Source organism: Panicum virgatum, chromosome 4K (genome assembly GCF_016808335.1).
Source record: "Panicum virgatum strain AP13 chromosome 4K, P.virgatum_v5, whole genome shotgun sequence".
Taxonomy (NCBI): Eukaryota; Viridiplantae; Streptophyta; class Magnoliopsida; order Poales; family Poaceae; genus Panicum; species Panicum virgatum.
This window is the reverse complement of record NC_053139.1, coordinates 40,806,434-40,819,485: the sequence shown is the minus strand read 5'-3', so window position 1 is coordinate 40,819,485 and position 13,052 is coordinate 40,806,434. Positions and strand designations below refer to the sequence as shown.

Sequence of the window (13,052 nt, the reverse complement as noted above, 5' to 3'; positions counted from 1 at the left end):
GAGCTTTATTGCTACAACATCCAGTCCAGTTTAGTGACTAGAAATGCGCGCGGCGTTGCCGCTTATGGCAGTGTCTGTCCTCTCTTTTTTTTTTTTTGTTCCTCTGTGAAGCGAGGTAGAACATCGTGAGAAATAAGAAATTATCAACACCACCAGTGTCTGGCCTCTCATTTTTTCTTGTTCCTCTGGTGAAGCGAGGTATAACATTGTGGGAAATGAGAAATTGTCAATACCAGTGAATCTAACTTTTCTCCTCAAAAGATAGGTATCTTAGAATCTACCATTTCATCATGTACGTTGTGATACGGTGCGTACAAATGTTCTAGGCTGTCTAAAGCTTTTATTCTATTTTCAATTTCATTTTTTATCAAAAATATATAGTTCAGCGTATTGTGGTGCTTGACCTTGTTCTGGAATTAATGATCCTATAAGGTGGTGTATTTGGCCATTAATATGAAATACATATGATTCTTTTCCCTTGTTAATGTCTTTTATTATATTTGCTCTCATTGAGGTGAAGGCAAAGAGACTATTGTGTTGCCTTATTCTTTATAAGAAATGCTTCGATTTTGTGCCATTTTTATTATTAATTAACCATGAGGGTCTTTATATGGTGGTATCTTTATTTTTCCATTTTTACAACAGTTTGTGTATATAATTTGTTTGCTATATGCCGACTCTCAGTTTAATTACATTCATTGGTAATATAACTCCACAATATTTACACTGGTATTTTGGTTCACCTAAATATGATCGTTTATCATATGATTCTTTTAAGTGTTGAATATATTCTACTGTATAAGATACCATGCCTTGATTAGTATTAATAATTATCCTTAATCTAATGCCTTCGATGATGCCTGCTGCCTTCCAATCAGGGTCCTAGACTACTCCTCCGCCGCTTTACCTCCTCCAGGTGCTCACGGCCGGCTGCTGCCTTCCAATCAGAGTCCTCGACTCCTCCGCCGCCGCTTCACCTCCTACAGGTGCTCCCGGCCGGATGTAGCCAGCCGCCGGGCGCTGGCCTTCATGCTCTACCTGAGACTCGCGCCGCCTCGCAGACCAAGAAAGAAATCAATCGAGCAGTCTCTGTCCGCGGATCGCATCAGCCATGGCGGCCGCCGCGCAATAAGGCATGACCCACCGCGACGCCGCAGGGACGACGACTGGGTCACGACCCGAGCGTCCGCTGGTCTTTGCTTTCCCGGAACGCGGGATGCGGCGTCGGTCGGTGGCCGGCGCAGCAGCCGGAACTACGGAGGACGGAGGGAGGTGCGGCAGGACCGAGAGGCTGAGGACGGTGGGCGGACAAGCGGATTCGCGAGCGTCCGGGTTTGTGGCATAACGGGTAAGAGACCCGCGACGGCGATGATCGGACGGTTGATATCGTAAGTTTGCTGGATCCAACAGTTAGAAGGCTAACGGGTGACGTGGCGCGATGGTTTGACCGCTTTTGGTGCAGGAATCGTAGTTAGAGATTTGACTACCATGCTGTACACCAAGGTTTTAATTGGAATAATTTTCAGGAAACGGTTATCAACGGAGTACCAAGTATTTTTCCCGGGAATAAAAGACACGGGCTGACAGTTTACCTCCCGTTCATGGTTGATGGAACACGATATCATTGGGTCGAGAGGACAGAGGAGAGCACGCCGTTTCGTTTGCTGCTTTTCAGCTTTGGGGCTTGCCGTTTCCTCCTTTTCCAACGTTTGGATCTTCGATAGGGGCTTGTGTGAAAGTGAAGCTTCTATCTGAGTTTTCTATGCTAGGTGAAATCTTGTAACACACATATTATTCCACAAAGGAAAAAAAGGGCCAGATGCAAAAATGTTTTGTTAGCAAGGCTGTCCGCACCAGGGTCGCTAAGGCCATCTCCAACGCAGTGTCTATAGATGATGTCTAAAGAAAAAAAGAGTAATAAATTACTCATAGACATTACATCTTCAATACATAGTTTCCATGATAAATGAAGAAAAATCACATCCAATCCTCTCTCTTCTCTCTCCTTGTCTCATCCAATCACTCCTCTCCCTTTCTTAATTCTTTTGTAGACATGGTGTCATGCATTTGAAACTGTCTATCTTTTTTTATTAACTTACCATGTCACAAAACTGCTTACGTGTCATTCTCATTAATACTATGGAAACCATCCTAGTAGGAGGGATGGGAATGGTCTAAAGCGACCGGGCCGCGACCCCCGCACCGCGGACCGTGAAAAAGGACCGCGACGCCCTGTTCGCCCCACCCTATCGCCACCAGTGGCGATCTCTTGCTCCTCTGCCCCGGCTCCCGCTGTGGGCTCGCACGCCGCCACGTGGTCCGCTGCCGCCCGCCTCCTGCCCCGTAGCACTCGTCTGCTGCCGCCGTCATCCATCCGCGCCGCCACGACTCCCACCTGCCCCACATGACGAAGGGCGGAGGGAGGCGGATCCGGCGGCGCTGCAGTGGAGGAGGAAGCCGGATCCAGCAGTGGCGACGGAGAAGTGCAGATCCGGCGGCGGCGGGGTGGGGGAAGGCGGATCTAGTAGCACGGAGGAGGGATCTGGCGGCGGAGGAGGCGGGGCGCCAGGCAGCAAAGCGCGGCGCAGGCATTGGAGGAGGATGGGCGAAAACATCACATCAAATATTTGAACACATGCATAGAGTATTAAATGTATAAAAAATAAAAATCAATTGTACAGATCGCGTGTGAATTGCGAGACGAATCTTTTGAGCTTAATTGCGCCATGATTTGACAATGTGATGCTACAGCAAACATTTGCTAATGATGGATTAATTAGATTTAATAAATTCATCTTGCAGTTTACAGGCGGAATATGTAACTGTTTTGTTATTAATATATGTTTAATACTTCAAATATGTGACTGTATGCTTTAAAAACTTTACATGTCTTCCTACTCATGGCTGATACTTCCTCCATCTGTTCACAGTGTTTGTCCAGTTCGCATATCTAGATGGCTTAGTTTTTTTTAAAAAAAATATATATTCAATGAACTAATGTCAATTTTTTTATCACTCCATAGATCAATAGTTCATTCCGGTACATGCAGTGTTGATGCAACAATTTTCTCGGTACTACCGTACTAGAAACCATGGCTGCATTACATCTATCATTACTACCGTATATGTTACTCTGATTCAGTTTACCATCTCAACGCAATGCTCACGAGTCACCTGACCTGGCACAAAGCTAAAATCCACCACAAACAAATTGCATACTCCAAGAATGAATCTAAGCCTCCAGTACACTAGAGGACCAGTAATTAGTACTGCTTGCATACAGCAGCAGCTGCACAGTCCTTCCCATTAGAAAACAAACAAGCAGGCATACATTCCAGAGCGATGAGCAAGCAAATGGAGCAGCTGCCAGCGCGCATGAGCTGTGAGGCCAAAAGAAAGGCGAGATGCGCCAGCAGGCAGCTTCAGAAAGCTGTGCCTGACACCCAACAGAACATCCAAAGTGACTCCATTTTCACAGCTCATACTGCTTCTTCTACCTTCATCCTGGAGCCTGTGAAGAAAGAAAGAAAGAAAGAAATGCGTCTCAGCCAGAGCTACCAGCAGCTGCTGGTTAGTAGTTTCTCCCCTCCAGGCTCCAGCCAGGGAAGAAAGACACAACCTTGCAAGACTTGTTTTTTTTTTTCCAAGTTCCAAAGCATCATTTTGCCTATTATATGTACATCTACGTCTTCAGGAGAAAGAAAGCATAGTACAAATCTCTCTAAGCATTTGGCTGGCGCACTTGGCCAGAGTCCAGCAGGACTCCTTGTAGGATGCAAGATACCAGTCACATCATGTACGTGCGGTGCCCTAGCTGATTTCTAATCATATATATGCTTGTGAATGCAGCAAATGCCACTAATTTACTCATGTACTACTCAAGGTTGCTTCTCATTTCAGCACCATGCTTCCATGTTACCTTAAATAAAGGTATTGAACTTTGAGGCAATATGCATGTGTACCAAATCTGAGCTTTTTAAGTGGCAATCACATTTCAGCACTAGTTCATAACTACAAGTACAGATTACAGTGCTCATGTCCCCCATGATTTGCACAGCCGAAAGTACGAAACAGAACATGCAAGAAATAAAGTATGTCCCAAAAGAACACATCATGCTTAGAAAGTGACGGTACTTAATGCTACGCACAGCTCTCATATTGATATCACAGATTGTTCATGCTTTCTTGTTATAAAATCGTTTGAATACACCATTCCAGCTAGTGTAGAACTTCAGTGATTGGCAGTGCACATGATAAATTAGCTTGCGAAAGAGCAAAAGAAACAGAATGGAACTCCATGGGTTCCTAAGTCATGATTCACTCTCTGTAAGGGTAATAAGCACAGAAAATACTGTAACAAGTTCCAAATGGTACATATGAATGCATCTTCTTCTCTTTGATCATCTCAGCCCCCACGGACAGCTCTACATGAAACTTATAATATTTCTAACCAAATTGAAAATTGACGCCAAACCACAACACTACCAGAGAATGATGCAGTTTGGAACTTTTCTAATAGTCATAGAGCATCCCTGAATCCTTTGTTCAATTCACATACATTGTGCCAACCTGGTCATACTAGAAGGTGGAATGTAACAAAACTCAGCATCAGCAAAAACTAGAACTTTTTGGTACGCTGATATCAGCCCACAGAAGAAAAAAATCACAATTAGAAATTAGGTTGTTTCTCAGAAGACAATGGAAAGCTACCTGAAAACAGAAAGAGCTGAAGAAAAAAAATGTCAATGGAATCTAAGTGATCAGAATCAGACTAATTACCACAACACTACATAAGTACAGATGTACATCACTACATCATCTTAACAGTTGTCTAAACATGAGAAGCCAAATGGGGAAAAAATCAAACTGCATTGAAACTTCATGAATGAATTTCACCCACACATCACCACATGATGTGCAATGAGTATTACCTCAGATTTATTGCCAAGCCCATTTCCTTTGAATACAGCAACCCAAAAAAATAACTGAGGATCCCAAGTGCGATAGACAAACATTTCCCCTCCATTGCTTGGTTGGAGATGAAAGAAACTCCCGACATATGAACATGGCAATTACGAACATGAAGAACAGCCACTGCTTGCACTTCAAAACTTAAGCTTCGAAACAAACCCACCGAAAGAATGTGATGAACCTTCATGGAGCAGATCCTGAGCTCTGAAATTAGCACAATTAGCATCGCCATCATGGATATGGAAAATCTGCTGCCTCAACCAACCGATGGACAATCTCATCTCTAGCCATCAGCATGAGGTCTTTGGTTACACAAAGATCAAAGAATACTATGCAGCATAATCGTTCTCAATCACCGGTTGTGTCCGTGTCCCCAACGCCACAGGTGCCTGCGTCTGCCCAACCTGCGCCATCCGCAATGTCTCCCCAATCTCCGCATTCCGTTCCATCAGCTCAAGCCTTTTACCCCTTTTGTGCCTCACCAAGCACAGCACAAGAGAAGCCAGCAGCCCCAATCCTACGGCAGCCCCAACCGCGCTGACCGCAATCTTCCACGCCTGTGAGCTTCCCTTTGCACCACCTCCTGAAGTTGGTATCGGCGGGGCAACTGGACCAGATGGAGCTGGAGGAGGAGCAATCTCGCTGGAGTTCACCACTATTGAGATGTGCCCTTGGTGAAACGTCGAGCACACATTGGTTCCCTCCAGGTCCCGGAAATGCGGCGCGCCATTCAAATCGAACACCACACAACGCGGCGCTGCACTGCCCGTCGGCACTGCCCTGACATTGCCGAAACTCACGGAAATCGGACTCTCTGACGCGACAATGTTGAGCTCCGGCAGACCCACGGCCGACAAGTTGGCCGCATCGTAGACCAGCAGCCCGAGCACGGGCGCAAGGTAGGTGTAGCCGGTGAGCGGGTAGTAGTAGTCGGACCAGTTGCCGAGGTTGTGGTAGACGAGCACCACCCGCTCGACGTACGGCTGCACGACGACGCCGGTGGGGACGCCGAACTCGAAGTAGCCCGCGAAGCCCTTCCGGCGGAGGCTGCCGCTGCGCAGGCGGAGCGCGGAGACGGCAATGCCGGTGACGTTGGCGGGGACGGTGGCATTGAAGACAATGCCGGTGCGCGGGCGCACGAACGCGCGGGACGCGTAGTACTGCAGCGTGGCGTCGAGGATCCTGGCCGGCGACGGCGGCTGCGACTGCGCCGCCACCCCAGAAGCGCCCAGGAGCAGCAGCTGGAGCAGGCAGGCGCAGATCAAGACGCCCATACCAGTGGGGGCTCAGAGCCGAGCAGCCGCCGCCGTAGAGCCTGGCCACGAGACGGCGAGTCAGGGCCGCCGCCGGACCCGCTGCCGCGAGCGGGGAGGCGTGAGCCCGCCGACCGTGGCCGGGCTGCTGCTGAAGGCGCGCCGCCCCGCCGGTGGCAGCGCCGTGCTTGACGGCCGCCGGCCAGCACCAGCGCCCTGCGCGTCTGCGTGCCGTGCTGTCTGGCTCCGTCGCCGCCGCGGAGGAGCCCGAATCCGGTCGCGGCGGCGGAGGACGAGGCCGGATCCGGCGGCGGCGGCGGCGGCGGGGCGGGGGAAGGCGGATCCGGCAGCACGGAGGAGGGATCTGGCGGCGGCGGAGGAGGGACGCCGGCAGCGGGGCGCAGTGCGGGGCTCGGGCGGCGGCTGAGGAGGAGGATGCGGGTGGCGCGCGTCCCACCTCGCTCGGTGCGGATAGCCTAAGAGCAAGATAATGGTTTCGGCCACTGTTCGCCAGCTGCTGGCGGAGACGCCTCCGTGATTGTGGCGGGCCCTGCTACTAGCTGGCTGCTCGGCCAATAGTCGTAGGCGCTGCGTCTCTCCGCCGGCCTGATCGGGCGCGTCGTCAGACACCGATTTCCTCCCCTGTTTTTTTTTGTTCTCTTTTCTCCGTACAATATGAGCTGGCTAGTCGTCCATTATATTACACCGTGTTTAGTTCCACGGAATTTTATTAATTTGAAGTACTAAATGAAATTTATTTATAAATTTTTTTGCACAGATGGGTTGTAAATCACGAGACGAATCTAATGATGTTAATTAATCCATGATTAAGTAATAATTAGCGGATGGTTACTGTAGCATCATTGTTGCAAATCATGAATTAAGTATGCTCATTAGATTCGTCTCGTAATTTACAGCCCATCCATGCAAAAAGTTTTATAAATAGACTTTATTTAGTACTCCATGTATGTGTCGAAACATTCAATATGATGTTTTTTTTGCGTTTACGAGATTTATGGGGTGTGATCTAAACAGGGCCTTACTGGTTCTCAGTCGATTAACTGATCAGTGGGTTCGACTACTCTTGGTCTAGCTGTAAGTATTATTTCCTGTTTTCCTAATAATTGTTGTTCAGTCGGTGGGTCAAAAAGGGCGGCACTAGCTCGAAGAAAATGAAAGGGCACATACACATATTAGGTGCTGCTTAATGCCAAATCACTCTGTTCTGCTGGCTGTGGCCTGTGGCCGGTGACTAGTGCTAATTTGTTGTGAGAGAAAAGCAGTACCGACTAGTTGATAGTTAGTGGCCGGTGCTGATTTAATACGAAAGAAAAATACTACTGCTAACAATCAACAGAAACAGAATGAATTTCCTTTCCATTTGGCTCCCAAGCATGGACCACTTGAGATTTTATACGGACCTGCAGACTCAATGCATACAACAAAAAATTGTAAATGTGGCTGATAAAATTACTAATTTAAATTGCCAGGGGCTCTTTTGTAAGTGGACTGAAGATCATCATCAGTTCAGCCCTTGTTTAGTTGCAAAATTTAAAATTCTAAAACTATCCCATCAAATGAGAATTTTAGATGTATAAAGTATTAAATCTAGACGAAATAAAAAAAAATTAATTGAATAGTTTGCTTGTAACGAATCTAATGAGTCTAATTAGATTATGATTAGACACTAAATTTTTGATGAGGAAGGACTATGAGCCCATGGTCCGGCAAGGATGCTCCTGGTCTCCTCGTTTTTGTTTATGTGCTACTCCAGTAGGCTTAATCCCAAGCTGATGAGCAAGGCTATTTCCACATATCTGACACACAGTGCAAATATGAAAGCTTTTTTGTAATGCGAAACTGATGAGTACGTTACGGGGGAGATCTTTTTTTCCGGCATTATTGCTGGGGCTGGCAAGTGCTGGATCGATGCAAGGACGACATACCATATATAGCCGCCCAAGAAAGAAGATGAGCTAGACAAGAAAAACCAGAGAAACTGCATGCTCCGTTTCATTTCCTCTGTCAGAATCAAAATACATCAATGCTGCTCTTCCTCTCCTCTTTGGATCGGAGCCTGCAATATGGAATTTATTTGGAAGTGGAAGCGAATCATAATAAAACTTTCAAGAAGCAGGTTAGGCATGCAGCGGCAAAACGAGGTGAAACCCTATCTTTACCTGTGCACGACTATGGGCCAGCAGCTAAAGAAGGAAGCTGGGAACATCAGCAGCAGACATACAATTTTTATGGGATCTCCGGCCTGTCTCCTCCAGCGACGGCACGGACAATGACCAGTATAGTTTTCGACTGGATAACTACATGAACGCACAAGATCCAAAGTAGTACCGTGGCAAGCCAGCACTACGCTGCAGTGGTTTTGCTTGTATATACATACATACGACATACGAAATTTGACTTCCCGCTTCGAAAAAAGAATACGAAATTTGATGCCATGGTTTCCATGACGGCCTCTATTCCATGATCAAGTGTCTCCTGGTGATTAACATTAACTCGTCACCATGACACCAACGGACCGTCAGGTGGACACCCCACGGCGCGGCAGCAGCAGCAGCATGACGACCATCGGTCGGTGCCTTTGCTTCCATTTGATCGCATCTCCATCCCCATCCAGCAGCCAACGATTGTTTTCTCCTTTTCATTTCGTCTGAATGCAGCAGAGAGCGACAAGAAATTTACGGGCCTTGTTTAACTTTAACGCAAACATCAACCCCCCCCCCCCCCCCCCCCCCCCCCACAATGGATGTTTGTACAACGAACATTGGGCTTCAGATCCCCTCGTCCTCTCTTGCCATGGGACTGGGAGATGGATGTACATGTACACACACCAGTCGTCAAATCCCACTCTTCAAATAAAATGCTGTTTTCATTTTGCTTATTCACACCAGCCAAATTCACCAGTAACTACATGCATCATTACAAACAACTCTCCCAAACCACACAAGCCAGTTTTTCATCAAAACCCCGCATGCATGGAAACCAATCTGCTATACACTTTATACAAAATGCAGAAACCTGTTGTAACTATACTATACACATGTTACATACAATTGCAAACCAATGTGGGGGAAAGAATCGAGAAAATTTTATACACACAAAGTCACAAGAGCACAACCAAACCAGCTGAAATAATCCCCGAACAAGCCGCCAAGCCACATGCGTCAAGCTGCTTCAGATGCTGATGCATTTGGCTCTGGCAATGTTTGGTGAATCAGTAACGCTTTGCGAATTGCTGCATTTCGGGGATGATTCTTCTGCTGGGCTGAGATTTGGAGATTCTGGGGGAACAGGGGAGATCGGTTCCTTGTCATCTCCTGAATTTTCTTCAACCACAGGTAGTAACATGTTTTCAGCGTCCATCACATTGCTGTCTTCTTCCGGGTCATCGTCTTCCACGTCTCCGTCATCCAAGGAGACAATGTCGTGGGTGGCGAATTGATGAAAATCTACAATCTCACGCAGGAAGCGATTCTCGCGGGCATATGTCGAATTTTCCTGTGCCAGCCTTGATTTCTCCGCCAGTAATGTCTCCAATTGCACACGAATCTGTTTCAGTTTCAAAGACTAGTATTTCAGTATATATATCTTGAAATGGATAAGTTTAGAATCATTTAATTAGGCAGTACCAACAGTTAGTAACTTATTTGAAGTAAAGCAAATACATTGTCATGTAAAAATAAAAATGAGACAATTGCCTCGACTTTGTATCACCAAAAGGGACAATTTACTGAAGAGTCAAGCATTTGATGCAAATGTTCAGAAATCTAACGATCATTAACGGGCAATCTATATTACTGATTTTCAATAATTGCTGATAATATTTCACGAGTTTTGTGATGTGTTATCGGTTTATCACTGATTCACTACTCTTAATGTAGTGGAAAATCAAGATGTATGTAAATCATGAAGAAAAATTCAAAACAAAAAACAAAAAGTTTAAGCAGCTAAATGGTTCAGAAAAAAGAGTACCAAGTCATCGTCCTCTTCAGTTTTGCTCCCTTTCTGCTTTGTTTCTCGCAACATCTTGTTCTCTTCTTCTAGCTGAGCACATCTCTGCTTTGCAAAAGCTAGATCGGCTTTAACAGATTTTAGTTCACGGAGTAGAAGTTTTGCTTTAGCAGCCATTGCATTGGCAACCTGAAAAAAAATTACATGGGCAAGAGAAAGGCATCATCACAGGCATGTATTGTAACAAAAAAAAATCATATATTCACTATCCAAAGCATTGATATAATGGTGAAAAGGATAAAACTGATTATTATCAACCAAAATTTAATCTTGTGTGGGAAAAGCTATTCTGTCAGTTCAGTGTAACCAGAGAAATGAGCTGACAACACCAACTGTATGGTCAGAATACTTGATTACACTAGAAAATGTATAACACGAGGCAACTTCAGCGCTATCTCTGTTAATTCTTTTATTGTTTGAAATAACATATCTATTAATTTCAACCACTAGGCACATATAAACAGAACTTGTCACTTAGTAGAGGGAACTGAACTAGAAATCTCTCTCAACAGAATAGCAAATATCCATATGTCTTCTTTTATTTATACTGAGAATTAATGCTGTACATAAATCCTGAAATCATAGAACCTATACTTAGGGCCTGTTTGGACTGTTACCCCTGCTCGCCAGTACAGAGTGCGACGCGGCCGCAAATGTGGCGAGCAAATTGCTCGCCACAGGTTAGGCACGTCTTGGCAAGAAAAACAACAGGAAAGATGCATACGTATACGCGGCATGCCTAGGCTTCGGCTGTGGACCTAACATGTGCCTATGCATGTGCGGCAGGCGGCAGCCACAACTCTGGCTAGGCAATCTGCGGCAATGATCCAAACAGACCCTTAGATGTGAGAATTTAAGGAGATAATGTTGGCCCAATAATCTGATTTCTCTCAACCCTGAAGCCCAAGGGCAGTCTTATGTATACAGGGGCGGGAGACTTAACCAAGTCACCACTTTAACCCCGGTTGTTCCTAGGTAGCCACAGGAGGCCAATAAAACCACCATGTGATCCCATCAACGGTCGAGATCACCCCGGGGAGGCTATACCTAGCCCTATCTAGTAATATAGATAGATATATAGACACACATTGTGAGACTTATCTAACAGATAAAACAACATATTTTCCAACAAGATATATAAGCATGTGTCACCTTACGTCGCGAGATGATTTCAGTTGCGTCTCCTGGGCTGCAGATTCAGCTTGATTGAATGAGTCATTAGGAGAGCCGAAAGTATCCGCGACAGAACTCGGCACATAAGAACTTGAGCCGGTAGGCTTCCTTCTAATTTGGATTTTCTTAGTCTCTTCAATAATACTGGATGTCTTACTATCCACAATTGTGAGTCTTTCCTATTACAGAGGAAGCAGCAGGTCTTTAATTTAGGAAGTGACTCCAGAGGTTTATGCCATTAATAGGCTGAAGGAAAAGAGCTGTACGCCTGTACAGAGCTAAGCTAAGTAAAAAAGAAAGAAAGAGAGGCATACTTCAAAAGCATTTCTGATTCTTCCACTAAGCTGGTTGACAGAAGCAGAAAGAGCCTCTGGCCTAATTCGAGATGCAGCATCTCCTGTCGTCTTCCAGTGGTTTTCAAATGACCAACGAGACTGAGGAGCCTGAATTTACAAGAAATTGCAAGAGATGTAAGCAAAAGGGCAGCTTAAAATATTGCTGAAGACCATACAAGAGAGGTTCACTTGCGACTGTCAGTATATTCAGATATACTTTTTTCTCGAACATATTCAGATCTACTTCACTTGCTGATTGCTGCCTGACCTGATCTCCAGTGGATGAACTGGTGTTCCTATTGGTTTTTTCTTTCCTCAAGTCCTCAAACTTATGTGCGAAGCCGTCCTCATCGAGAATTCCCTTTGCTTTCCTTGCCAAAGTTCCCCACAATCCAAGCTTGGGCTCATTTATACTTTCGAAAGATGTGTAACTGTATGATGATGCCGAGGCCTACAAAAGCAAAACCGTTATTGTTGTAATAAGAGAATCAAAGAAAATTAAAGGAATGCAACTGTGCATATCCATCCGATTACCAATAAGGCACATGAGTCATGATTATTTAAGGCGTTTACTATTAGGAACTCGTCAATCTGTGCAGTCATTTGACGGTATACTGCAAGTGTGCTACTCCACTAGAGATAATAAGTACGAAGACGATCCTTGATCAGTCAGGAAGCGTTTTTCATTTCCTTGGCTATTTTGCCCGTGTAAGTCATGGCAACGCAAGATGGTTAGGTGATCATATTAGATTCAGGCAGCGTCGATTCCGAATCGGCGACCATCAAGAAATGGTACGGAAGCGGGGCTCGGGAGGCAGGGGAGAGAGAAAGAGGGGCAGGGGCGCGTGCCTGGGGGTACGAGCTCCGGCGATCGTCAGCAGCGTCGGCGGCGCCCTGCTTCCGGCGGTAGGCCATGGGGGATCGGAGAGGGAGGAGTCTTGTACACAGCACCGCGCCGCCAAAGAAGTGGAGCAAGCAACCGGCTTTTCGTGTGATCGGCAACCCGTCGCCGCCGACTTCCCTCCTCCGTGCTGGTGCTGATGGCAACCCAAAAGCTGGCGACTCCTCCTGGTTCTCCAGGGAAAAGGAAGAAGAAGAAGAAAAAGTTAGAAAAAGATGGCGACAGCGAAGCTGTGCATAACTTCTCCCCCACCACCAAGGCACCAATCCTACCCAACCTTGAGGAAGGAAGACGACCAGGGCTGGGCTAGAGAACCTGGGCTGGGCTTTAGGAAGATGGGCCCAAGAAGCGGACCCGGCCCAACTTGGGCGCTGCTCCGTCGTCTTCCTC

The 13,052-nt window shown here is 46.3% G+C and overlaps 2 protein-coding genes across 3 annotated transcripts; both read right to left on the bottom strand.

The window, feature by feature from the left end:
* Nucleotides 1-3,191: 3,191 nt before the first annotated feature.
* LOC120704058 lies at nt 3,192-6,763 on the bottom strand. The gene is made up of 2 exons (XM_039988309.1): nt 4,932-6,763; nt 3,192-3,511 (listed from the first exon to the last, which is right to left on the bottom strand). The coding sequence occupies exon 1, from the start codon at nt 6,243-6,245 to the stop codon at nt 5,301-5,303; it is 945 nt and encodes a 314-aa protein (XP_039844243.1). The 5' UTR covers nt 6,246-6,763; the 3' UTR covers nt 3,192-3,511; nt 4,932-5,300.
* A 2,329-nt stretch (nt 6,764-9,092) lies between these two features.
* Nucleotides 9,093-12,916, bottom strand: LOC120704054. Of its 2 annotated transcripts, none has more exons than XM_039988305.1 (6): nt 12,611-12,916; nt 11,979-12,212; nt 11,741-11,869; nt 11,411-11,605; nt 10,215-10,382; nt 9,093-9,791 (listed from the first exon to the last, which is right to left on the bottom strand). In XM_039988305.1, exons 1-6 carry the CDS (start codon nt 12,674-12,676, stop codon nt 9,417-9,419), a joined length of 1,167 nt encoding a protein of 388 aa, XP_039844239.1. In that variant the 5' UTR covers nt 12,677-12,916; the 3' UTR covers nt 9,093-9,416. The 2 variants fall into 2 exon arrangements, with proteins under 2 accessions (XP_039844239.1, XP_039844241.1); XM_039988307.1 differs by having other exon boundaries at nt 12,030-12,212.
* Nucleotides 12,917-13,052: the final 136 nt, after the last annotated feature.